The sequence below is a fragment of the Schistocerca serialis genome, chromosome 2, assembly GCF_023864345.2.
Source record: "Schistocerca serialis cubense isolate TAMUIC-IGC-003099 chromosome 2, iqSchSeri2.2, whole genome shotgun sequence".
Taxonomy (NCBI): Eukaryota; Metazoa; Arthropoda; class Insecta; order Orthoptera; family Acrididae; genus Schistocerca; species Schistocerca serialis.
The window spans coordinates 967,805,263-967,826,686 of record NC_064639.1 but is presented as its reverse complement, the minus strand read 5'-3'; the positions used below and the strand labels follow the sequence as shown (position 1 = coordinate 967,826,686).

Sequence of the window (21,424 nt, the reverse complement as noted above, 5' to 3'; positions counted from 1 at the left end):
GTGTTCCGTACTAGTGTGAAAATATCGGTGTCAAAGAGGAGAACAACAAAAAGACTGATGGGCCAAAACAAATGTACCACTGGAACCTGTAAACACACATAACTGGCACCACCATTCAAGGAAATGTGTTTACCAATAAATTTGTTTCACCGTAAGAGAAGGCTGAATGGCAGTAGAGATATCTATAAATTTTATCTAATTTTTAATGTTACCGTAAAAATAAATGCCTTCAGTTTGTGATAGACGCAGTAAATATTGGTTGCAAAACTCAAAGAGTAACTAAAGCATAGTCTGTTGGTAAAATATTAAATCTGTTATCGAATACTTGATTATACAACAGATCTACATCTACATTTATACTCCGCAAACAACCCAACGATGTGTGGTGGAGGGCACTTTACGTGCCACTGTCATTACCTCCCTTTTCTGTTCCAGTCACGTATGGTTCGCGGGAAGAACGACTGTCTGAAAGCCTCCGTGCGCGCTCTAATCTCTCTAATTTTACATCCGTGATCTCCTCGGGAGGTATAAGTAGGGGGAAGCAATATATTCGATACCTCATCCAGAAACGCACCCTCTCAAAACCTGGACAGCAAGCTACACCGCGATGCAGAGCGCCTCTCTTGCAGAGTATGCCACTTGAGTTTGTCAAACATCTCTGTAACGCTATCACGGTTACCAAATAACCCTGTGACGAAACGCGCCGCTCTTCTTTGGATCTTCTCTCTCCCCTCCGTCAACCCGATCTGGTACGGATCCCACACTGATGAGCAATACTCAAGTATAGGTCGAACGAGTGTTTTGTAAGCCACCTCCTTTGTTGATGGACTACATTTTCTAAGGACTCTCCCAATGAATCTCAACCTTGTACCCGCCTTACCAACAATTAATTTTATATGATATTCCACTTCAAATCGTTCCGCATGCATACTCCCAGATATTTTACAGGAGTAACTGCTACCAGTGTTTGTTCCGCTATCATATAATCATACAATAAAGGATCCTTCTTTCTATGTACACGCAATACATTACATTTGTCTATGTTAAGGGTCAGTTGCCACTCCCTGCACCAAGTGCCTATCCGCTGCAGATCTTCCTGCATTTCGCTACAATTTTCTAATTCTGCAACTTCTCTGTACACTACAGCATCATCCGCGAAAAGCCGCATGGGACTTCCGACACTATCTACTAGGTCATTTATATATATTGTGAAAAGCAATGGTCCCATAACACTCCCCTGTGGCGCGCCAGAGGTTACTTTAACGTCTGTAGACGTCTCTCCATTGATATCAACATGCTGTGTTCTGTTTGCTAAAAACTCTTCAATCCAGCCACACAGCTGGTCTGATATTCCGTAGGCTCTTACTTTGTTTATCAGGCGGCAGTGCGGAACTGTATCGAACGCCTTCCGGAGGTCAAGAAAAATAGCATCTACCTGGGAGCCTGTATCTAATATTTTTGGGTCTCATGAACAAAAAAAGCGAGTTGGGTCTCACACAATCGCTGTTTCCGGAATCCATGTTGATTCCTACAGAGTAGATTCTGGGTTTCCAAAAACGACATCATACTCGAGCAAAAAACATGTTCCAAAATTCTACAACAGATCGACATCAGAGATATAGGTCTATAGCTTTGCGCATCTGCTCGACGACCCTTCGTGAAGACTGGGACTACCTGTGCTCTTTTCCAATCATTTGGAACCCTCCGTTCCTCTAGAGACTTGCGGTACACGGCTGTTAGAAGGGGGGCAAGTTCTTTCGCGTACTCTGTGTAGAATCGAATTGGTATCCCGTCAGGTCCAGTGGACTTTCCTCTGTTGAGTGATTCCAGTTGCTTTTCTATTCCTTGGACATGTATTTCGATGTCAGCCATTTTTTCGTTTGTGCGAGGATTTAGAGAAGGAACTGCAGTGCGGTCTTCCTCTGTGAAACAGCTTTGGAAAAAGGTGTTTAGTATTTCAGCTTGACGCATGTCATCCTCTGTTTCAATGCCATCATCATCCTGGAGTGTCTGGATATGCTGTTTCGATCCACTTACTGATTTAACGTAAGACCAGAATCTCCTAGGATTTTCTGTCAAGTTGGTACATAGAATTGTACTTTCGAACTCACTGAACGCTTCACGGATAGCCCTCCTACTCTAACTTTGACATCGTTTAGCTTCTGTTTGTCTGAGAGGTTTTGGCTGCATTTAAACTTGCAGTGAAGCTCTCTTTGCTTTTGCAGTAGTTTCCTAACTTTGTTGTTGAACCACGGTGGGTTTTTCCCATCCCTCACAGTTTTACTCGGCACGTACCTGCCTAAAACGCATTTTACGACTGCCTTGAACTTTTTCCATAAACACTCAACATTGTCAGTGTCAGAACAGAAATTTTTGTTTTCATCTCTTAGGTAGTCTGAAATTTGCCTTCTATTACTCTTGCTAAACAGATAAACCTTCCTCCCTTTTTTTATATTCCTATTTACTTCCATATTCAGGGATGCTGCAACAGCCTTATGATCACTGATTCCCTGTTCTGCACTTACAGAGTCGAAAAGTTCGGGTCTGTTTGTTATCAGTAGGTCCAAGATGTTATCTCCACGAGTCGGTTCCCTGTTTAATTTCTCGAGGTAATTTCCGGATAGTGCACTCAGTATAATGTCACTCGATGCTCTAAGAGATGTTGAAAATTTGCAGACAACGTCCTCAAAGTATTTGATCTAAGTGAAGTCCTCTGATTTTAGTTAAATGAGTAGTGTTTCTTGGTAACATCAATACGTACTTACTAACATTTATTTTTATTTTTTTAATTTTGTGTTTCACTGTGATTTTTATTGATCAATCTTTCTCACCTGTTATTCCTGTTAGTCGTTTATTTCCATTCTGGTAGTCTGAATCTATGGATTTCACTAGTAATTATAACAACACTGATCATTCGCAAACCCAATCAACCACATAGACAGTGATTGGCATTCATCCGTTTGGCTTTACTCCTCTCAGCTCGTATAGCCCTGTCCTCTTTTGTCTGTGGAAAGTTTATTTCTGGACGCGACGACATTACTCCTGACATCACATACACTATATACGCATTCAAAATCAACTTATGATCAAAATCAACTTATGATTCATTCAGAAATCAGCTTGTGGTCTCATGGTAGCGTTCTCGCTACCCAAGCACGGGATCCCGGGTTCGATTCCTGGCGGGGTCAGAAATTTTCCACCTGCCTCCAGGCAACTAGGTGTTGTGTCATCTTCATCATCATCATTCATCCGCATTATGGTTGGAGGAAGGCAATGGCAAACCACATCCACTAGGACCTTGCCCTAGTACGGCGGTGCGAGTCTCCGGCATCGTTCCCTACACTCTGTCAAAGAGTATGGGCCTTCATCATCAACTTAAAATATGTAGTCAAAAACCAACAGGGATGTGTTTCAAAAGCATATGAATAATCGATAGACCAACTTGCGCTGGATGCTAGGCGCTTTGTGAAACAAGTTTTTTTTCCCCTGAAGAATATGATTTTGGCGCCCCCTTTTCCCGGTATCATGTAACTGCTTGCTGCGACTGCTTGCACATCCAACAGCCACATTCCTGTGGCCAGAAGTGGGAGATTATATATATAGAAGACAATCGCATTAGCAATGCAGTGTGATGTTGGACTGTGTTCAACTCCCTCTTTGGAAATCCACCATACACAGAAATTTTGAACTGGAGAATGCAAGTGTGTCCCAAGTAGACACAGCTGTGGGGTTACAGATGTGGAGTGTACACGACATCCTGGTGTTGAAATTTTTCCTTTCGCATAACAATAAACTGCCAGGCAAACCTTCATTATGCTGCTAGACCAAATAATAGCACAATACTAAATATGCTTCCAGACTCCTGTAACACAAATGAAGTATCAAACTAAGGCAGACAGTAAGGATTTAACTGCTGTTCAACCTACTCCACTCTCACACTGATCGACTTAACTATCTATAAAAAGACATGTTGTAGGGCAATGAATTTCGAAACAGGAAAACAGATTGTAACAGAACAGGGGTGTGTACATGGACAAGGGAAAAAAAAAAATCTCCCAGGTTTTTCACGGATTTCCCAGTTAAAAATAGAATTTCTCCCAGATGAAAATACACTTTTTCCATGTTAAGTAACAGTTTCCTTGGAACTATAAAACTTATCAACCCTTTCAATAGTTGTGGTTTTCTACACCACCATAGAATTTCCCAGCACTTTAGAAAACAAAATTCAGGGGAAAGGACACGTTTTGGAAAGATGTCTGATGTGCAGCAACATTTACACAGCATATTTTCGTATTACGAAAGTATAAATTCAAATTCCACCAAACACCACATGTTACTTTCCGAAGGATTGAAATCGAGATCACGATGTGCTTTTGTAAGCCTAGCTCACGTCAAGCGATCTCGGCAGCCAATGACAGCGAATATTCAGGGTGTAGGACATGTGATGTAGTCAGCCAATAGCATCACTGTTAATTAGCACAAAAAAACACATAGGAAAAGGTAATGGTTTAAATTAATATACATAGTGTCGCTACAAGAAAAGAAAATCTTTCACATATATTATTGGTCTCTAAGATTAATAAGCTGCAAGAGAAGCTAAGCTGTCACTCATGAAGTTGATCTTTTTCGCGTTTGTTACACTTTAAGATACATCACACAAATGTGCCAGTAAAATTTTTAAGCACGACATAAATGTCTGTTCTTGTGGGCTCAAAAATATTCTAAATGGTCGTCCCCAAAGATTTGATTTTTGAATGAGAGTCAAACGCTCTGTGATTTAACAAATTCATCGGACATTCGCACATAGAGTTCATCTTGCGTAAAGGAAATTTACTTTGAAAGTAACGCTTTTTAAACAACCATTCGGAATATTTTCCCATGACCTGTTAGAAATGGATTCATTTCAGCGGTTGCCACAGAGAGCGCCAGATAACATGCGTCGCCGCGCTTGCGCAGCTACGATGACGCAGGAAGCCCGTACATTCATTCATACGAGCAAAACATTAAAATATCTTATATTATGTCATAAAAGAAACTAGAGGATACTCCAAGAGCATTGGAATTTTGTGAACAATACTAAAATGCATAATTCGGCTTAAAGTGCACATTCATATGTCCAGATTTAGATTTAAATTTTCTTGGAGTACCAGTACTGTATTATTCATGTTTGGTTCTCTATTATTGCATAATGCCACAGGTGCAAGAAGATGAAAACATGAACTTTAAATGGAGCGAACAGTTGAAACTAACCAATAGTGTGGAATTAAACACTTTGTTTCAAATAAATTGACTGCCTCAGCAGAAAAGATTAACAAAAGTCAAATTTCTTTAACAAACCAACAAAAATAACTTCATTGTTCTACAAGGTGATTACGCTCGACTGTCAGAAAGGTGGAAACAAAATAAAATCTGGAACTAATTACATATTTTAGCCTTCCATAATTATGTGAATGGATTTTAATTCACTTGATAGTTCCCAGCCACAGAAATCCATTTTCTTTTCATTTGACATGAGTGCAATAAACGAAGAGCAAACAACAATATCACTTAACGTACTTCCCACTACAACTCAGACTGCTCTGTGCATCAGGTCTAGGTCTCTGATATTTCTGAACCAGGGCAATATTAGATTGTGGTGCTCCCCCTCCCTCACGCATTTGAGGTAGGACGCCAAAAATTTAAAATAATCAACTTTTCAAAAATATATGTTCAAGGGAACACAAGACATGTTATTTGGTCTTCAGTGTGCCAACGTGCAGTGCCTCAACTCTTCACACAGCACTCTTCCATCACACGTCTCTGTTTTGTGCTCAGTGGAATTCAAACGTGTGCCATCAAATTATATTCAGGCCAGTGGAAATTAACATGTCTTGTGGTGCCTCTCATGCTCCCAGTTGGCCAGTTTGACATCCTGTCCCTCTTTAAAAAAATCTCACAATTAATACTGGATGGGATTATTTGTAACCGGCAGAACATGAAATCTTCAGAAAATTTGCAGTCTTTACTGCCTATTAGCTAATAACTAGCTGTTTTGTGTGACATAAAATTAAATATGGGATACATAAAACAAGTAAAGACAAGAGACAAGCAAGACAGAACACATTTTTCAATCCTTAATTCCTAGCTTTTTTTTCTCTCTCTCTTACCTTGCCACAGCTTTATGTGGTGTACTTTCCTTTCAGGGAAAGGATCTATTACCTCATCAAAGTTCGTCAACGTTTTGCTACATGAAAAAAAGAAATGTCGTCTAATACAACAAAAGTTGTTAATACAAATTGTACCCAAGACTGTTGTGGTTTCTCAATATGATTACATGTATTTTGTCACCGTCTGCTAGACAAAACAAAATAGGCCTGCCTAATATTGCAGCAATTGTTACACACACCAAATAAACACTGTTTTAGCACAAATGATCATTTTTATAGCACAATGGAATATAATTCACAAAGTACCAATACAAACGCCTATTAGGCCTACTACAAGCAGAAGGTTTTATGTTAGGAAATAGTTTCACATTTCATTCATACACTCTTGAAAAGTAGTAGTACAAAATGTTTATATAAGTTTGGAATCGTCATATTATTCCATAATTTGTGAGAGTCCCCAATTCTTCTCCTTCCTTGTTCTAACAAAATCTTGTCATCATCAATAATTGTGTAACTATTCCTGCCAGTGTCAAAACTTATTCTCTGGTTGACTTCACTAACCCTGCCACAATCACCGGTTTAGTTATCCCGCATTTATTCTCTGGTTAGGCGTTATTACGTGTTCCTACAACGCGTTTTCTGCGCAACTCCCAGAATTGAACTTAGTGGCTGTTAGCCAGGGACTGTATAACAGGCCCTTAGTAGTGTAGTGGTCTGGCTAAAAATTTTCTGTCAAAATTTCATTTTCTTGGCTACACGGAGAACACAATACATAAATCTTTGTTGCCTGTTATTCCTGTTAGTCGTTAGCTGATCATTTGCAAACCCAGTCCCACATAAACAGTGATTGGCATTCACCCGCTCAGCTTTATTCCGCTAAGCTCGTATAGACCCGTCCCCTTGTGTCTGCAAGAAAGTTTGTATCTAGATGCGACGGGGATTCTCGACAGAGACATCAGGTACACTATGCACGCATTCAAAAATCAACTTATGACTCATTCAGAAACCAACTTAGAATCTGTTCAAAAATGTTCAAAATCATATGAGTAATTGATAGGTGCTTTGTGAAACAATGTCTTTTCCTCAATATTATGAATTTACCTTCCCCCCCCCCCCCCCTGAAAATGCCAACCGGGGCATATACCTCGGTTTGCCCCTGCCTAGTTCCAGGACTGTTGCGCATACGTAAACCTGGCAGCTTATGCGCACCAGTAAAACCTGGCATCTGGCTTCTTGCTGCTATTGCTTATATAGCTAACTATTAGCCAGAAGCGGGAGAAGGTAAAACTCATAAGAAACTCAACTGCACATGTGTATAAGCTCACTCGCAACCGCTCAAACGAATCTAATATAAACAGTTGTGACATCACGCTCATTGGAGGCAATTTGGTGTTATGAAACATTGCAGTCTTCCTAAAGCCTTTGACACATTTTGAGGTTGGCAGATGCTTGTATGAGCACTGTGTTTTGTTCTTGTATATGGTGCATTTCCTTTGCAACTTAAGTGTTACTTTTGTTTCTTTCCTCTCGTTCATTTTTTATTGCTGCAGTATTATTCTGCAGTAGCGAGATACAGTAATATTCTTTGTTAGATATTGGTTCTTACCACCATAAAAATTTAACTGAAAACTGAAATAACGATAAATTCCCGGAATTCTAAAAAATTCCCAGTTTTCACCCGAATGAAAAAATTCCTGCATTTTTCCCGGATCTCCAGGTTGCCCCGGGTTGTATATACCCAGAGAACCAATTACAGCAAATTTTATGGAATCTACAGAAGATGAAAGTTGAGCTGCTAATTTCCGCACAACATTTTGCAACCCAACAGGTGGATTCTTCAATCATAAATGACACAGACAAATACAGGCGTAAGATTTAAGTGGATACATGGGATGGTGAATGTTGAGAAAGATTAGGGAAAAAGATGGAGGGAGAGCACTGAGTTAGCAGTTAGAACAAGGGTTCACAGAAGTGTAAACCTAACTAAAATGGAAGGGCAGGTGGGTGTACCAATTTAAGCAAGGGGGAAGACCACAATATGAAACGCAGACAGTGAGAAGAGTAGGAAAGACACTATCCTAGAGGCAGTGACAGCTGGCAGTGTTTTGACAAGCTTACTCTGAAGCTATTAATAGCTGCAGATGAAAACAATAGTCAACTGCAGAGCTGTGATAACACTGAGGACTCATCATAGGAAACTATTAACAGATGAAAAAAAAAAAAACACTCTCTTAATTTCACTGTTCTCCAGCTAAATGATGTTCTATATTTTCAAGGCAGCATTCTTCACTTTTCATCTCAAACATTCCAAATTCCTTTGCTACCATTTTACATCTCAGAGCCACAAGATGACAGATTTTGAGGGACAACTGGTTCTAATCAAACCACTTATCAGCCAATTTGTTGGATGTAGGATTTTTAAGATTCCAAACACCAGATCTCAATTATCTGCACTGAAGCATCACTTGTTACTTGCTGGTTTAGAGGACTAACAAATATTTGAAGAGCTGAATATGTAAAATATATAAAATTCAGACATGCCAAAAGCTACTTATGACCTTAACACAGTCTCCCTGAAAACATACTGTTAAAATACAACTATCAGACCATAAACACACATGCTCACTCACCATATGTCATCACTTAGAACTGAGGGCAGGTCATTAACTTATTCCTACCCTTGTATATGATATGACATTTTTAACACTATTGTGGAATAAAATGTTACTAATATTTTGACAAACTGCTATGATTTCATTTATTATGCAACCTGTGTGAAATATGTGGTTACATACTCTTAACAAAATAACTCAATACCTATAAACATGAAAAGAAATTATACTTAAATTATTGTATTTCATTCTGTGCAGGGGGGGGTGGGGGGGGGGGGACACCCATGGTTCAATGTTACACAATGGGAAACAGAATCAATTTTTTTTTTTCCAAAATAATGCTAATATATTTTTCTTCTACATTTGAATCTAGAGGTCGGTCTTTTTATTTGGCCATCTTACAAAATATTTTGTTCAAGTATTTGTAAAAATAATTCTTCAGAACATAATGTCAGTTTTATCTTTTTTTTAAAAAAAATAATAAATAACACTTATGAAACTGCCTCGCAGATTAAAACTGTGTGCCAGACTGAGACTCAAACTCGGGACCCTTGCCTTTCGCGGGCAAGTGCTCTACCAACTGAGCTACCCAAGCACAACTCACGACCCGTCCTTACAGCTTTACTTCTGCCAGTACCTCGTCTCCTACCTTCCAAACTTTACAGAAGCTCTCCTGCGAACCTTGCAGAACTAGCACTCCTGAAAGAAAACTAGCACTCCTGAAAGAAAGGATATTGTGGAGACATGGCTTAGCCACAGCCTGCCATATCTCAAAAGGTATTTGACATACAGACCTGAAATTTATACCATTTTAATAAGTTTATATAGCCTTTAAAATATTTGCAGTTTGACTGTTGAAAATTCTAAAGGGAACATATGAAAATACATTTTATTTTACTGCTATGTGTATGCCAACAGTACCTCAACTGCACTTGGTTTGCAAGAAGCATATGATGAAAGTTTGTTCTTCCCTGCAGCCACAGTGGGTTTTGTTTTATCCCCTTTTTGCCAGGTTAACTCATAATCTGCCCACTCCTGACCTCTCAGCCTATTCAAGAATTTTCAGATTGGCCAATTCTCATCATGACCAGAGGGTTCAGAATCTGAACATCTTTTCCAACTGGAAGGGTGGTATATCTCACCCCTCCATAGTAGCAGCCTGACTACTTTATCAATAGGTGTTAGTTTCTCCGATGTTCTGAGGAAACTTTCATTTTGCCTTAGTCATGATGGGTAGGGTTGTTGGCCATGCATGGAGTGCATTTTTTCCTGCTCCAGTTTTGTTCATTCCCTGTTTGCTGCTATTTCTCTTCAAACAGGAGGAGATGCAATTCCTGCAAGGTGATAGAACCACTCGACTTGAGTTGACTTCAAGCAGCCTGTTATAATTCTGCATGTGTCGTTTAGGACAATATCCACCTGTTTGGCATGTGTTGACTTTTGCCAAACAGGACAGACAATCTCTGCAGCAGAGTAGCATAATGCCATTACAGAAGTTCGGATGGTTTCAGCTTGACTGCCCCACTGTAGTCTGGCCACTTTTCTCAGTAGGTTATTCCTGGCAGATATTTTTGATCTAAAATTCATGCTTTTTTTTATTGTTAGAGGTCTGTGAAGTGTATCTTGGAGTGTCACTGTGTCCCAATTTAACCCCTGACTGTTCTATCTTTAACTTGCTGGTGGTTTCCCTATTTCTCAGATGGAAAGCACACACTTCTGTCTTTGATGGGTTTGATTTAATCTGGTTTATTCTGTAGCATTTTGACATATCTTCAAGAGCAATCCTTGGGGCGATTTCTATTGAATCGAAGTTTGTGCTTTGGATTGCCAGAGCGAGATGAACAGCATACAAGAAACTCGTGCAGTTGGGAGACTACAGGTTGGTCGTTAGTATATATACTGAACAGAACTGGAGCCAACACATTTCCCTGTGCAAGGCCATTTTCTGCAGTCTCCATCGGCTACGCTGCCCTGGAAGGTCACCGAAGAATTTTCAGTTCTGCAGAAGGTTGGTGATGAGCCTGGTCGGTTGGCTGGTTTGGGGAGGGGACCAAACAGCATGGTCATCGGTCCCATCATATTACAGAATGGTGGTGGGGAAAAAAAAAACGGCCATGATCCGTCAAATCCCGGCATTTGCCTGAAGCGATTTAGGAAAATCATAGAAAACCAAAATCAAGTTGGCTGGACACGGGTTTGAACCTTCGTCCTCCTGAATGTGCGTTAACATGATGAGACTGAAATCCTTGGTTAGGTTGTAGATCTTGTCTAATAGTAACTGGTGGCTGACGGATACGCTGATGTCAAGTCCACGAATACCACTCCTATCACCTTACAGGCTTCAAATTTATCTTCTATGAACTGTGTAAGACTGAGTAATTGTTCTGTACACATTTTACTAGGACAGAATCCACCTTGCTGAGGTAAAAGCAAGGGATCAATAACATGTGAGAGATGGTTATCATTCTCTCTAGAAGTTTGTAAAGAAGATACAGTAGTGTGATTGGTCTACAATTCTTTGGACTGTTCCCTTCTTTGCCAGGTTTCAGTACAGCAATTACTCGGCTCTTGTGCCATATCTTTGGAATCTGACATTGATCAATATGTTTAGGCTGGTATTACACGACCATAGTTGATATGTCAAGTATTTATGTCAAAGAAATTTTATGGTGTAATAGAGGAATTTGTCAAATCTCACCTGTCATCAAATAAATCTAGGGCCTCACAGTAGATTTGCTCATAAAAGTAGCTTGTCTTCTGTTCGTTGCAATGTGAAATGCTACCACTAGGAGCGCTAGTATCACTGCAGCGTTTTGTCACTAGTGTGTGTGTGTGTGTGTGTGTGTGTGTGTGTGCTTTTATTGTGTCTATCAAACAGCACTTTCCCGTTTGGTAAGCCACAGCATCTTTTTTTTAAATATATTTTTCCCATGTGGAATGTTTCTTTCCATGACCTCTCCAGTCTTCTTAATCTATTTATGTACTCAGGAAGCCTCACATTGTAAAGCGCCTCATCAGCTTCGTCTATTAATTTTGTAGTTGTGGGACAAAAAAAAGTAATTGTTACTTTGATCTACAATAAAAATAGTTCTTAATGCACATACAGTGTATTGAACATTTATTTGCTTTCAGATATTGGTCCTTTAGTGCTTTATAAATTGCTTCACATGTTTCAGGTATTATTTTAGTTAATGTGAACTGTGGTATTTGAGTGCTTAAGCGAGTATTGTGTTTTGTGATATGGCGAGACACTCCACTGAGCAAATACTGAAATATTTGCTCAAATGTGTGTGAAATATTATGGGACTTAACTGCTAAGGTCATCAGTCTCTAAGCTTACACATGACTTAACCTAAATTATCCCAAGGACAAAGAGAGACACCCATACCCAAGGGAGGACTCAAACCTCCGCGGGAACCAGCTGCACAGTCCATGACTGCAGCGCCTTAGACCGGCTAACCCCGCACGGCTGAAATATTTGCTCATCCATTCTTAAGTAATTTATGTACAATGAGGTACATGCAACTGCTGTTAACAAGTTGTTGTCAGCCATCTTGAACTTTGACGAAAAATATGATGACATTATAACATCCCTTTTAGCACCACATCAAATATCTTTGTCGAACAAATTTGACAAATATTTGATCAGATCTTTGATCAAATCCTTGTCAAAGAAATATGATAGTGTAATATCAGCCTTCTCTAAGAGTTGGTGGATCCATTCCTTTGGTGCTAATCCAAAGTGCTTAATTTCCTCAGTCCGTACATCGTCAAAGCCAGCCTACTTACCAGCTTTACTCTGTTTAATAGCCTTCTGTACTCAATTGTGAATGGGAGTGAAACGTTGTTCTCCTCTTGCTCAGTTCTTCATAGTTTTGGTTTTTTGGATTTATGGCTGGGCTTCCTAATTAGCAGTAACTGATGTGCCATTTGGTTGGCAGTGATGTTTTGGTGTGAAGTGGTCATAACTGGAGCATTGCACAGGTGTTGCGTAAGTCTCAAGTTTTATGACTGTCTTTTTTCAGATCCAGGTTTTCTATTGTTTTGATCATTTTCCCCTTTTTGACACTCTTACAGAGGAAATGAGTTTGTTTCCTGTTCTACAGTTGTTTCACTGAAAGGGTTTTCTCCAAATAAGTTGCTATATTCTGAAAATAAGGCTGCCTGGTCTGATGTGAGCCCAGGGGTGTAAGATGTTCCAACAGCCATGAATGGTAGATATTTTGTAACATCTCTTTATGTCCGTGGTGAAAGTGTCATACCATTCTGGTGTTAGTCCTACAGAAGACACTTTGGCATGCAATAAATTTGCAAATCTCAACCAGTCAGCCTTTCTAAAGTTAAACCTACTCCGAAATGGGATTTTCTGCTGCAAATCTCAACCAGTCAGCTTTTCTAAAGTTAAACCTCCTCCGATTTTCTGAGGTCTAACAGCAGCAAATATCTGGCAGATTGGTCTATGTTGTGAATTTGGAATTAGAGAACAGACAGATTTTATATACTGTTGGCTAACGCTGTTGGTGTCTAATATGAGATGGGAATTGCACCCTCGCCTCCACTTTCCACTGTTGAATTTTGCAGGTAGTTTTACATTGTGGATAAGGGTAAGGTGATTCATTTCTGCCCACTGTAGTATTACTGCCCCATTTTCATCTTCATTACCACAGCTCCAGATGTTACTAAGGCTGTTGAAATTGCCAATAACAATCTGCACATGTTTATTTTGGTAATTTATTGATTTATTAACTGTGAATTTTTCACCAGGTGGTTTGTAGAGAGACAAAATTGCGATTTACCTCTTCTATAGTAAGAATTTCGATATTTCCCTCTGTAAGTGCTTTGTATAGAATCTTGATATCCTGATAAACGAAGATAGTGCTTCCATATTAATCATTTGGTCTTTCGATGGCAAGGCACATTCCGTTTGTCTTCAGTCTACACATGTCACAGCTCCTGTGTGTTTCCTGCATGCACAGTACATGACATTGGTGCTGTCTGCTAAGTTCTTGTAACAGTTCTTCTTTGGTTGATGTTATTCATTCTATGTTGACTGAAGGCCGTGCAGCCCAAAAAAGGGCTTGTATATGGATATTTCTGACATGAAAGGATCAGCCGTCATTTCTTGATGACCAGTGTAAGCCAAAGGTAAAACAAAAATTGTTTCTTGTTTTAAGTACTCTGATGTTCATAAAATTCAAGTGAATCCAAATGTTGAATACTTTGAACTGATTAAAGGACTTTTAGTTTATTCCTATGGCAGAAATGGTAGTTCGGTATGAACCAGCAACAAATGAAAAACAAGTAAAGCTTTTATTCACACATCCCTGTGCACCAGCTCGCTCTTTCATAACCAATAAGACCATATAAACTAACAGCAGCAAAACCTCAATACTTTGTAAATTAAACCCCACAACTGCCACTGGAAGAACAGAGATACTAGCAGACAGAAGGGTCTGAACAGCCTCATATTATATTGGAAAAACAACATGTTGTTACACCAGTAATCTGGTGTTACTGCTTGGGAGAATTAGGTTATGTAATTTGAAAGGAAACTGCAATACAAAATCTGACTCTCATAAAACTGATTGTTGATCACCAAAACATCTTTCTTATTGGGGATGAGCAAAAAGTTTCTCTTCGCAAGGCACTCAAATAACATTGTTAAATAACAGTAACACCCTTTTTATTAATATTAGTGACATTACTGCATTGGTAAAAATCAAGGTATAATTAAGAACATTATTCGTAGTCTTCTTTGAGAATGTGTAGTTATTGTGTATGTTAAAATATATTCACAGTTAACATTGGAAAGTCAAGTGCAAACGTAAGTGTATAATTCTACTAATATAATAAACTCATTGTCACTAAATAAAAGTTAATGACTTAACAGCCTTACTTGGTTTCTGACATATTACAACTTAGTAACAAGCCTGAATCCCTATGGACTAATTCCCACTTGGACAGCACCACGAAATCTGGTACATGCATTAACCCATAACTTCCCAGCGTGTCCATATGGACACAATTGTTGACTAGTTTTGTTTTTACTTCATTGTTGGCTTACAGTTATGTTTAGCATTGGCGGTCACATATTGTTTTCAGGGAGGGTTTGAATTTTATGTACATTGTGTTAACACTTACACTGTGATTGTGACAGCCTGTATTTCAGGGAGTGCTTTGACGTCCACAATGGAGCATGTTGATGTAATGTAAGTAATGTTTCATGAAGAACTTCTTCATTCTAGCATGTGAAACTGTTTGCAGTATATCTGTTTATGAAGTGATTATTTCAGCCGTGTCCATATGGACATGCTGGGCAGTTGCAGGGTCAAAAATGATTTCGTTTCTTTTTCTCTTTTCATATCATAACAGAGGTCTGGCAGAATCTTTAGAGCCTGGTTTGACTGTGCAGGATGCTTTAGACATCCTGTTTGAGGATTCAAATGCGCCTCAGGCTGATGGAATTTACATCACGCCCCCTGATCCAGCAGTCCTCACGGATAAGGATTCGGGTGATGAGGATGAAGGAGGAATAGCAGATAATCTCAATCCTAGACAACGCCAGGCTGAAGCTGAAATAAGATTAACAGACACACACACACAGAAACAGATTTCAGAAATATAGATTACAGGAACAGAAATATGCAAAAAACCTGGGTTCATGGTGCACTAATTTCAAATTTGAAGTCTTTTCTTGATCCATGCTTTGAAATGTATGTTGATAAGTCTGCAGTGGAAATTTTCGAATTATTCTTTGATGACGATCTGATACAATTCCTAGTTGATGAGTCAAACAACTACGCACTTTTCAAGAACTTTCCAAATCCTAATATAACTTGTGAAGAAATGAGGTGTTTTCTGGGGATCCTCATTCTAAGTAGTTATAACCATCTCCCTAATAAGAGGTTATACTGGGATTCAAATTTAGACATACGAAATGATTTTGTATGCAATGCCATGAAGCGAAATTTTTTTGAACAAATTCTTAGATTTCTGCACTTTAACGACCATAACAAATTTGATGAAAAGGACAAGATGTGGAAAATTCGACCCTTTATTGAAATACTTAGAGACAAATGTAATAAGCTGTTTGTTCCTCAGCAACATCTGTCTTACGATGAATCAATGATAAAATATTTTGGGAGACACTCTTGAAAGCAATTTATCAGGGGGAAACCGATACGATTTGGATATAAAGCATGGTGTTTATGCACTACTTCTGGATACGGAGTAAATTTTTCCTTTTATCAAGGAAAATCACCCAATCCAAATACAGTATATGAAGGACAGTTTGGTAAGGCTACTGCCCCAATCGTTCAGATGACAGATGATTTGACACTGGATGTAAAGTTACTGCCATTCCACTTTTTCTTTGACAACCTATTTACAGGCTTTTCTGTTCTGTCATACCTATGGAGCAACAGACACTTATCAGAGAAAACAGAGTTCCAAAATCGTGCCCAATTTCCTCAGAGAAAGCGCTAGTTAAAAAGGAAAGGGGGTATTTTGAATCCTCACTTTGCAAGGATGATGGTGTTATAGTCACAAAATGGGTGGACAATTCAGTGGTTACTGTAGCTTCTACCTGTGAAGGAGTTGAACCTGTATCATTTGTAAAAAGATATTCCGCAAAGGAGAAGAAGACAGTTCAAGTACAACGTCCTCAAATTATCACAGCCTATAATAAACACATGGGAGGAGTGGATAGGATGGATGAAAACATTGCCATGTGCAGAATAAACATTCGAAACAAGAAGTGGTACTGGGCTTTACTTTCTTGGCTGATTGACGTATCTGTACATAATGCATGGCAGCTGAAGAAAGGAACAGGAGCTAGGACTACTCAACCTGAATTCAGAAGAGAAATTGTACAAGTGTACCTAAAAAGATATATGAATCCCGTAAAAGAAGCAGGCTGGCCGTCTATCAGTCCTATGTGTGGATACAAATCACATGTTCCAAGTGATATCAGATATGATGGTATAAAGCACTACATCAAAAAAAACTGAGAGAAAGAGAAGATGTGTAGGTTTGCACTGCAAACAGAAATCATCAGCTGTTCACTCAAAATGTGGGAAATGTGATGTAGGACTGTGTCTAGAATACTTTGAAGTCAGTAAAACAAATGATTGTGAATTATTTTGTGTATGCTGTTATAAATTGGTTTGTAAGAATTATTTTGTTCAAATTTTGCCTTACTTGTATTAAAAATCTGATTAATAAAACATATCACAGAAAATATTTCAAATATGCACCTGAGTGCCCAGCGTGTCCATATGGACACATTATGTTACAGACAAACTAAGACAGAGAAAAGTCAAATAATAGCTTATATGCACTACTTAGATGCACAAGAAGTCAAAAAATTGAAAATAAATTTAAATATCCAATTTTGAAAAATTCGGGCAGTTAAGGGTTAACAAATAACGTACAACATAACATTTATTTATTATTTTCTCAAAACAAAAAAATTCCGATTTTTCAAAATTAAAAAATAATTTAATCTGGAAAAATGCAGCACTGATATAAACTGAGTTACACTGACTAGGGTTTCAAACTGTAACAAAAATTTTGGAAATTTTAAAAACCAATAACTCTAAAATTAAACACCAAATTTTTTTTTCCATGCAAACTATTACTACAGACGTACAAAAAATTATCAAAATCTGAGATATAAAAAACCCAAACCACTGGCTTATTTCAAATGGACTGACACCTGTATTTACTTCTCGTGCAGAAGTAATTCATCATTTCCAATTCTATTTGTTAAACAAGCTAGACATTTCAGTTTATGGACAAATTTTAACTGGTAATAACTATTTTCAGTCCACATATAGTTATAAATAATGTTTCCTTCACCACACATCCAATTTTGATATGGAAATGATTGCACAACCATATTCTGTACACTAAGTAAACTGACAATGGATTGAGACAACCATATTCTGTACACTAAGTAAACTGACAATGGATTGAGAACTGTGAAATAGTTATCACCAATTAGCGAAACATTCAGCAGAGAATTGAGACAAAACTGAACAATAGTTTTACCTGTGCCCAAGCTCAGGAGATGGTCTGAACTCCCTGCGTTCCCGGGAACGAGATGTGGGTGGAGATACCCCATGACGGGAGCTTCCCGGATGTGGCTCAACACGCCGTCGTTTTTCGGATGGAGATGAGCGACCTGTACCTCGACTTCGAAAAGAGCTGGGTGAGCGGCGTGAAGCACGTGATGTGCTTGCACTAGGCTGCCGTGACGGTGAACGAGAGGGCATGAGTGCACCAATTAGTTCTCAAATGCACAGAACACCACAATCCAACAATACTGTCTGCAGCACTTTATTCAATCACTTCTGCCACTCTGAGATGCTCTAATAATTAGCCAACCTTCAACCTGGAAATAAAAGAAATTTATGCATTTGAAGAGGAAAAACTTTTTACTGAATGAGACATAAAATGTTTCACCAAAATTATATGAAGTTATTTTAATGCAACATGGCCAATCTGTAAAAATTAAGAGGCATCCTGTAAGTTTTGCTGAGGCATAATAAATAAAACCCAAAATAGTTAAGTCTGTTTACATCTGATAAAATGTTGATAATAAACAACAGCATTGGAAACTAAAAATTTAGCATCACAGGTAACACTCAACTTTTCTAATTCTAGTACTGCCTATGACCAGTAACACATGGAGAAGGGAAAATGAATGTTCAAAAGCAGCAAATGTCCTCTGCATACACAAATCTTCGTATTTTGTAGCAGAGTTTAACCCAGCATAATGTGAACCCAGCCCAAATAAGAATGTATCCTGTCACATCGTGGGAAACTGCATGTTCCATTATCTTGGTGACACCAATTGCTATTATAACTGTAGGTTGTTGTTTCGAGTGAGAGAGGTGACAATATTTAAGCCATCCAAGTGGATATTACAGTATACAACGTCCAAACACCCCCACTGCCGGGAGAGAGGGGGGCGGGGCGAAGGGGGGGGGGGGGAGGGGGGGAAGAGACAGTACAGAATTAAAAGATTACCCAGAATGAATAATAAATGGGTAGCAAGGTAAGTTAAATGAATCTTATAAAACCACAAAGATCCAGTGCACACTCTACTCAAGGAAAATCAGTGTGTGTGTATCATTATTTGCCACATCAGACTATTTACCAAATCAGGAATACAGTCAAAACACAAAAAAAGGCCCAAAGTGTAAATATGGGCACAATAGAAATCAGCTTAAGTTGAAAACAGTGGTAGTGCCAGCCAAGACACTTCTCCTAAACAGCACAAAGAATGGCAACACATCCATTTTATGCAGTTGTGGGGAAGAGAGAATGTATTTTGAATGCCAAAATTAAAATCATTCAATGTTCCTCACAAACTAATTGCAGTTTTCTTAGATTTTCAAACCACAGCTTTGATATTTTTCGGGTACTATTTGTTTATAATAAACACCATGTTGGCGACTTGCTGATAGCATCACCTGAGGTTAGGTTAAAAAGTGATAACCTGTTTCAAGTTGATGAAATCAACATATGTGTTACTACGACAAGCAGTTGTGCTATGTTACCTAAACAATCCAAGTGTTATTCGTAAGACAGTGATTGGACACAAGTCAAGTAAGTTATCACATTAGTATGACTACATATCACATCGACAAATCTTTTGTTACAGCAATTATCTTATTTACCTAAGTTATTAAGACCTCCCCCCCCCCCCAAACATCATGATTTGATAATTATTTCCACTACTGCTACAAAACAAACACTGTCTTCCTGATGTTACCTCACTGACTACCTGCAACTCGCTGCTGACACACCCTCTTGCATCCCCAAATGACCTCATAGCAAGCACTGTCAACATTCGTATCGCTTAACTAAATACATTGCTTCTTAGCTTTAATATTACACAAGCTCATGATCTGATTAGGACATGACAGACTAGTTCCAATTCATTGCTAAGAGACAAGCCATGTGCCTGTTTTTCTTTCACCTGCTACTTAAAACCAGTAGCCTAGCACTGTTGTCATAACCCAAGGCAAGGGCTGCCAACACTGTTTCACCAAACACACAAATAGCAGCATTGCCTTTACTCGTAATTTTCACCCAAAAAGCATACTTTTTCCATTCCAACAAATTACTGACCACAGAATTCTACGGTTACGTTCTTTGTTATACTGCAATTAGGCATAGGCTGAACGCTATCAGCTGATGTACTATCAATGTTAGTAGTTTCAGAACGTGTAAATCTAGTGTGCAACTGCATGCATTACAATTTATCTGCTTTTCACTACGTTTCATGTAGAATAATATATTCATATAAAAATAAATGAATAACAAATGTCACGCCCTATTTCTGCTACAGTTCTACAAGTACTTAGTTATCGAAGCAACACTGCTTAATACCTTCCCTTTTATTTTTTATTTACACGTTATTGACCTTATGAGAATCATTAATGAAGTGTTGCGATGTTCCGTTTTCTTGGCAGTAAATATTTCATACGATGAGCTCTGAAAACAAATTGCAAATGCCGGCTACTCGTCACTCTTTGCAACATACACACTTCCACATTCAGAATAATGCCCTAATTCATTTACTTTTTCGACAAATATATGTCATGTAATATCGATTTTATTCTCACAATAATGTAAATTGATCATCTTCCTGCTGAGACATTTGTACTATTTCAATCATTTCCAGGTGCAAACAAACCAACAAATATTTATTTATTTAAAAAAACTAGCTTAAACGTTTAGTAATATATAATCCTCTTAAAAATATTTTCGTAAGACTTCACAGATGAGGCACACAATCCATATATCATCCAATAAAGCGGAGAACGACAATTTCGTTATAAGTATACACTACTACATCGTTTTCACACTGTTATACCACATTTAATAAATCCCAAAAAACTGCACTATCGAAAAATTACTTACTTCCGTGACAATTTCCACTTAACAAATCGTTAAATCAGACCCAAACGCACTTCGTATCACCAATACCAAAGCGGAAGGAAATGGAAGTCACCCGGCTTGGCGTTACTTCCACGTTAATCAAATGATGTTATTAGGGAAATATACATATTTTGAAATTTCAATACAAGGCTAGATTTGTCTCAAAATAATATTTTATTTAAAAATCACTATAGTTATTCGAGATAGAAAGTCTATTACATATAATGTCATAAAAAAAGACTTCAACGACTTCCTCTATTTCAACAGCGCGATCTCTTGCAAAATTATAAACAATGGGATACCCAGTCATATGAGCGTCATTTCCCATAGTTCTGAATAGTTATAGATTTCACTTCTCGTAGCAGTATTTACATTTCATTATTCAGCCAAAGCTGTTAATTTTTTTAATGGTCCAGTAAATGTAATTATTAATTTTCACTGTCAAACTACGAACATATGTACCTTGTTGTAGTTTGACTATTGATTGTTACTTTATGTGTATAAATAACTCGAGTTTGGATTGGTTGGAGATGCTGAAGAGTTGTCAATAAACTGGAATAGAGGCGACCAATTCAGAGTATTCTAAACTACGCCCAGTTGTCGATACTGTTACGCCCACATGAAAGTGAAATTCGATAACAGGCAATAAATAAAACCGAATTTCAAAAGTAGTACAGTTTATTCCATGGTGTCTAAATAATGCTTTTGCCGAAC

General features: G+C 38.3%; 1 protein-coding gene across 6 annotated transcripts in view; it reads right to left on the bottom strand.

The window, feature by feature from the left end:
• Nucleotides 1–20,803, bottom strand: part of LOC126458365 (serine/arginine repetitive matrix protein 1-like) — a 178,048-nt gene extending 157,245 nt beyond the window's left edge. For all 6 annotated transcript variants that reach the window (XM_050095340.1, XM_050095339.1, XM_050095336.1 and 3 more), the window contains exons 1-2: nt 20,693–20,803; nt 17,810–18,152 (exon numbers count right to left, since the gene is read on the bottom strand). In XM_050095340.1, the coding sequence (XP_049951297.1) occupies nt 17,810–18,033 (224 nt within the window). In that variant the 5' untranslated portion in view covers nt 18,034–18,152; nt 20,693–20,803. The remainder of the gene's footprint in view (nt 1–17,809; nt 18,153–20,692) is intronic.
• Between the last annotated feature and the right edge of the window lie 621 nt (nt 20,804–21,424).